This window comes from Nicotiana tabacum, chromosome 13, assembly GCF_000715075.1.
Source record: "Nicotiana tabacum cultivar K326 chromosome 13, ASM71507v2, whole genome shotgun sequence".
Classification (NCBI taxonomy): domain Eukaryota; kingdom Viridiplantae; phylum Streptophyta; class Magnoliopsida; order Solanales; family Solanaceae; genus Nicotiana; species Nicotiana tabacum.
This window is the reverse complement of record NC_134092.1, coordinates 133,530,027-133,536,251: the sequence shown is the minus strand read 5'-3', so window position 1 is coordinate 133,536,251 and position 6,225 is coordinate 133,530,027. Positions and strand designations below refer to the sequence as shown.

General features: G+C 36.2%; 1 protein-coding gene across 2 annotated transcripts; it reads right to left on the bottom strand.

Annotated features, from left to right (window-relative positions):
- Positions 1–1,218: 1,218 nt before the first annotated feature.
- Positions 1,219–4,697, bottom strand: LOC107773127 (uncharacterized). Of its 2 annotated transcripts, XR_012698209.1 has the most exons (5): positions 4,126–4,697; positions 2,189–2,638; positions 1,773–2,076; positions 1,455–1,667; positions 1,219–1,389 (listed from the first exon to the last, which is right to left on the bottom strand). XR_012698209.1 is itself a non-coding variant. In XM_016592605.2 (4 exons), the coding sequence occupies exons 1-4, from the start codon at positions 4,540–4,542 to the stop codon at positions 1,531–1,533; spliced, it is 1,308 nt and encodes a 435-aa protein (XP_016448091.1). In that variant the 5' UTR covers positions 4,543–4,697; the 3' UTR covers positions 1,410–1,530. The 2 variants fall into 2 exon arrangements, 1 of the variants encoding a protein (XP_016448091.1); XM_016592605.2 differs by lacking the exon at positions 1,219–1,389 and having other exon boundaries at positions 1,410–1,667.
- Between the last annotated feature and the right edge of the window lie 1,528 nt (positions 4,698–6,225).

Below are 6,225 nucleotides of genomic sequence, written 5' to 3'. Positions count from 1 at the left end.
TTAAGTATATATATACAAGGTCGGAACTAAAACTACTGAGTTCGGATGAAACCATAAGTTAAACACTAGATACGCCCTGTGCTTTGGATCTTTGATTAAATCAGAGTTGAAACTGCAGACCTTTGTCTATGTTCTTTTACAATCAAAGGTCAAAACTATTAATATAACAACATTAAAAATGAAACTTTTGTTAATAAACACCTTCTCCACCCAGTTTTAGATTCTCATTTCCACATTTCTGCTATATTTCAGATGGAAATAATATTAAAATTTGCATTGTTGTTGACATATTAATTTCAAATTTCCATGACAAAGTTGTTGAGTCCCACATAAGTGGGATACAAAAGCGGAGCTAGGATTTCAACTTTATGGGTTCTGAATTTTGGAGCGATGACTTCAAAATTTAATATTTACACATATTCAATGAATTTCTTAATACAAATATACTGTTTGAGCAAAAACTACTGAATTCGGCCGAACCCGTAGCCGCACTTCTAGCTCCGCCCCTGGTGGGATGAAGATTTTGCGGTCTCTTTATGTGGTCTTGGGCAATTCTCATCTCACGAGCTAGCTTTTAGGATTGAGTTAGGGCCAAGATCCACTTATCATTTCTCCGATAGTGAATAAAAGAGGGAACTAGCTAAGAGAGCTGTATGAATATGGTCCATAGTATAACAGAAAACCAGTATGCTGAAAAGGTTTTCCTAATATGATAACCTAAAAGCTATATTGCACTAACTCTCCAGTGTCAGATCCTCCGTAAATGCACTACTTTTGGAAGATCTGACACACACCTTGCGACATTTTTGGAGAGTGCGAGTAACATAGCCTTAAACATAGTATATTCCAGATTGTAAAGGCAACTATTTTTATCACCTGTCTCATATATTGAAATGAGAAAGTGTAAGTGATGAAATACTATTACAGAAAGCCAACAGATTGCATAGTCTAGCATGAAACAACATAGCCAAATGAAACAGATATAAGTAGGATCAAGAGAAAAACTACCACGCGAACAGCAATTGAACTTAAAGGAGAAGTAGCAACAGGCGAACGAGCTCAGTAAGTGTGTAAAGCCCACGTATATGCATGAAAACTGAGGACACGAAGAACATTAGCTTAACGAGCATTCACAGCAGCAGCACGCGATGTCTTGAAGCATTCACAGCGGGAAAACAACGCTAGACAAATTGACTAAAACACCAAACTGAAGAAATCTAAGCACAAAACTTTCACTTCATTTATGAAATTGATATGAACAAATAGTACACTCGACAATCTAGGAAAGCATGAAAAAAAGTACCAGTAAAGGCATCTTTATCACACACTGTCAACAGTGAATAGGAACAAACTCTGCAAAACTTGAGCATCTATACAAATATATATATATATATATATATATATATATATATATATATATCTGCAAAACTTGAGCATCTATATAAATATATATAGTAGTTTCTCTAGGTGCAAAACTCAACAGATATTTATGTATCCACAAACGCGCAGACCTTGTCATTGACTGGGATTTTACGAAATACCAATTGTCTTATTCAGTATCCAGAGTGTAAGAGACAGCTGAATTGCAAAAATTGTATGAAGCCATGTCCTATCTAACATGAATCCATATACTGTGATTCCAGCTCTGTTGTGCTCAAAGTATGACACTGCAACAAATTTTGTCGCAACCGCAATCAATAACGCGCCACTTCATTACCAAAGATGTAAAAGAATTCAAGAAAATAAGCCCCAAAAAGAAGTGCTAGATTTACCTAGTGCTTGTCTCTTCTGGTAAGATATTGTATGAGCATGAACCGGCACCATATTTGTGTTGTCCAAAACATCATCTCCGTCTCCTTCCTCATCGGTGTCCCAACTGGAATTGATAGGGTATACAACCTGAGTTGTTGCACTCTGACCCGTGGGAGTCTCATTATCTATGTCATCAAATGAGCTGATTGTCGCACAAGCATGCCATTTGGCAGCAAGTGATGTCACGGCTTGCGCTTTGTGTGTGATCTTTGCTGCACTACGCAAGCACATGAAAAGTCCAGTTACCAAAGTAATTGAGCTCAACTGCATCACAACAAGTATACAATGTCAAATCAATGCGGCTATGTAATCAAGAAAATAAAGAGATTCTAAGTACAAAAAGACGGTGCATGTGAATGAAGGATTATATACATACCGCAAGTTCACCAGCTGTAAATATGTTTACAGTGGAGCTAGGCTCAGTTGTAAGAAGCAACGCAAGAAACTGACTTACGGTAACTAGTATGAGAGTTGACAAAATGAAAACTCTGAATCGATGGCTAATGACACGAAGATTTCTTCTGATTCGGAGATGTTCTATCATGATCGTTGCAACATCAGATTCTTTCTCGAAAACTTGAGCAAAGTCTTCCAATCTAAAGATCTGAAGGCAGCTTATTAAACGGAATAGGACACATACAAGGAAGGAAATTGATATCCGGTAGAGCCAGGAACATATTAACAATATGCATACGAAGGTATTGCTCAAAGCGGCATTGTACAGGTAAGGAATTTGGGTTCCCCCTGAAGAAAACCACCAGATTTTGTATATACTCTCAGCAATAAAAGAAGGGAGAACAAAAGCTGACAGGATCTTCATCGACCTCTGCACGACAAAAGGAGAAACTGTTATACAGCTGAGTATTAGTAAATGCTACGGAAAGCAGCTGAGTTTACTCAAACTATCTCTTTGGTCTTATTCTGCATAGGTGCAACCTAAAATCAGAGAAACCACCATATTTGCCCATTCTACAACGATAAAATAAATTATCACTACTTTCCCCCAGTAAAAGCAAGGGCGAGCACTTCAATCGATGAACCAGATGTGTATCGAGGCCAGCTTAGTATCCGAGCAAAACTCATGATTTGGGTTAAAAGGGTCTAAATAAATGTTTGGTTCTTTGGAAACAGAAAACGCCAACATACGTGTTTGAAGTGTTCTCCGTTGCTAGTAGCATCAGCAGTATTTGCCTAACGCTAAAAATACTGACATTTCTTAATCTACTTAAAACTGATGATTCTCCAATGACTGTCAACCAGGCTCAAACTTTTAATACAAATGCAAAACAGGAAAATATTAGCTTAAATCATATCATCTAAAAGCTTAAGCTATTAGAAAGAAAACACTTTTATTTACTAAATCATATCTTCAAACACATCCCCTTGTGCGGTCATGATTGTTTCGAAAGGCCAAGCACCTGTAAGTTTTTTATTAATTAAGGGTGGAGTGTGAGATTTGAACTCAAGACATCTGCCTAATATCACATCGATATAAACACGTCATTTAAAAGCATAAGCTATTAGAGAGCACGCATGTTTATTAGCTTAATTATATCTTCAACAAGAAGAATGGGAGCCTTGGCGTAACTGGTAAACTTGTTGCCATGTGATCAGGAGGTCACCGGTTTGAGCTGTGGAAACGGCCTCTTGCAAAAATGCAGGGTAAGGCTACGTACAATAGACCCTTGTGGTCTAGCCCTTTACCGTACCCCGCGCATAGCGGGAGCTTAGTACACCAAACTGCCATTTTTATATTTTCAACAAGCACCAAAGGACTGAGCATACAACTGATCTACTTGTGAAAACTTGAAATCATCAGCAAAGAGGAACAATAAAGACAATTTGAATCAATCCCAAATTCAGTATAGTTCAATTATTTTCTAAATCTAACTTAATAAACATAACAACAAATCTGCAAAAAGAAGAGTAACAAGAAAAGGGGCAAACAAACTTATATACCCAACATATCTCCCGTATCTTGTTGAGTGGGATTCGCCTAGGGTGTCACATATACTCCCTAGGGACTCGGCATCCTGGTTAAGGTTTGCCCCCACCACCATTCAAGGTTGCACGCGGAGTAGCTCTGATACCATACGTAACAGCCTAGTCCACTAGTGATATTGTTCGCTATAGGCCAAGCCCCACACGGCTTTAAAACGTCTAAGGCATGTCTACTTATATACTAACATCTCTCCCGTGTTTTGTCGATATGGGATTTGCCTAAGTATCACAAATTATTTTCTAATTCTAACTTAACAAGCATAATACAATCTGAAAAAAGAAGAGTAACAAGAAAAGGGGGGAAAAACTTACATGTAGCTGCTGAGTATATTCTTGTTGAACCTTTTCACTATCTTCATACAATCTATCAAGAAACAAAAATCTTCTAATCCCATATTTCCTAGAAAAAGAAGAGAGACTAACAAAAGACAAAGTTGCAAAAAGTGAAAGAGAAACTTGAACAACAGCATCAAATGGCCTTTGATGCATAGAATCACAGCTTTCACAAGCAAATACAAAATGAGAAACTAATGGAACCCCAATCGTTAAAATAAAAAATAATGACCAAGAAAGACCAGCTCTCCATATATTTGATTGATCAAGAAAAACCCAAGTTAGAGCTGATTTAATTTTCTTGATTTCTGCTGAATTTTCATGGATTGAATATCCTGAAGAAAGTGCTTCTTTGCTAGTAGTAATTTGTAATAATCCTGTTTCACCTTCTTCCATTTTCTCTTTTTGAGGTACGAAATTCAATCAAATGAACATAGAAAATTTCAAGATTTCAATTTGTAGAGACAATTAAGCTGACTTGATTAATATGTTTTAATTTCCCAAGTGGGAATTTTGTACCAAGATCAAGCCTTGCAGATGTGACTTGAACCAGAAAGCTATATATATATAATTGAATAAAAAAAAGGGTGACACAGATGGCAAATAAAAATGGTAGCCGATACTGTTTGATGTTGACAAAGACCAATTTTTTTAAGAAAAGAAGAAAAAGCAAAACAAGATTAGTAAAGTTTTAGATTATGATAAGTAGATATCTATTATTGTAATAGTGCTGGTATATAAGATTGTGAGTCAGATTCAAGATCTAAATTTTATTGGTTCAATATTTAAGATTTTTGACATTAAACTCATTATACTTTTTAAGTTATGAGTTTATATCTACTGTTTCGGAAACGCCTTTCTACTCGGGATAGGGGTAACGTTGGCGTATACTCTGCCCTCTCCGGACCCCATTTGGTGAGATTTTAGTGAGGTGTTGTTGTAGTCAGAGACAAAAGCCGGAATTTGAAGCTTATGGGTTCAGAGTTCTAATCTTTTTAAGTTATTAGATTCTAAATTAATAATTTGTATATATTCAATGAATTTTTAAGATAAATACATGGATTTGACCAAAGTGATTGGGTTCATATCTACTATTTTCTATAAATTCAATAAATTTTTACTTATAAATTATACTTCGCGCAGTAAATTATGAGTTTCAAGAGAAAACACTACATTGGCCACTGATTGTGAGGAAGTGAAAAGGGACAAATGGAAGGCATAGGAAACATTAGGAAGAAAGAAAAGAAAAAAAAGGTGGGAAATCACAGGTTGCTTGGTGAAGTGGAAGGTGAGATTTGAGTAACTGGCGCGTGAAGCTTTTCTGGAATATGAAAAGTGAAGGGACACCATTTCTTTTATGAAAGTGATGGGAGGGGTATAAGTTACTACGTGTTTGGCCTCTTTGGTGTCTGCTATGAGTCAGGGCTGTTCATGTGCTACATTGACCTCCAAGATTTTTGTTTTAAGGTGGCAATATATAGGCCAAAATCTGCCCCAGGGAAGATTAGTATAAAGCGGCATCGAGGAAAGGATTGGCCGAGGTCAACCAGGAAGTATCAAGGTTCGTGATCGAGGAGCTAATCATGGCCGAGGTTGACTGTTGTGTCAATAGTTGTAATGGTCACTATTTGAAATAAGATATTAAAGAGAATATTCCCTTGGATATTTCCTTAAATTGTACTATTAGGATTATTAGGAATATATCTTTTATAAATAGAAAAAGAGATAAGGGGATAATGTATGTAATATTGATTTGATAAGAACACGTTTTGAGAAGAAAACTCTCTCTCTCTAGCAAAGATACAAACTCTACTTTTTTACTAAGATTCTTTCATCTATTATTTTATACTTTTTCAACAGATCTGAGAATAGTACCAATATTCTAGGATTTGTCTCTCATTCATCACTATCAGAAAGAATAATCATCCACCACATTTAATATTGGGTGAATCATTCTCCTTATTTACATAAAAGCCATTTATTGCTTGATGTCTATCTATTATTGCTCAAATCATTTAGAATATTAAATGCGCACGCTTTTCAGCTCCCAACCAGCATTATCTCGTGTTATGTATGCTA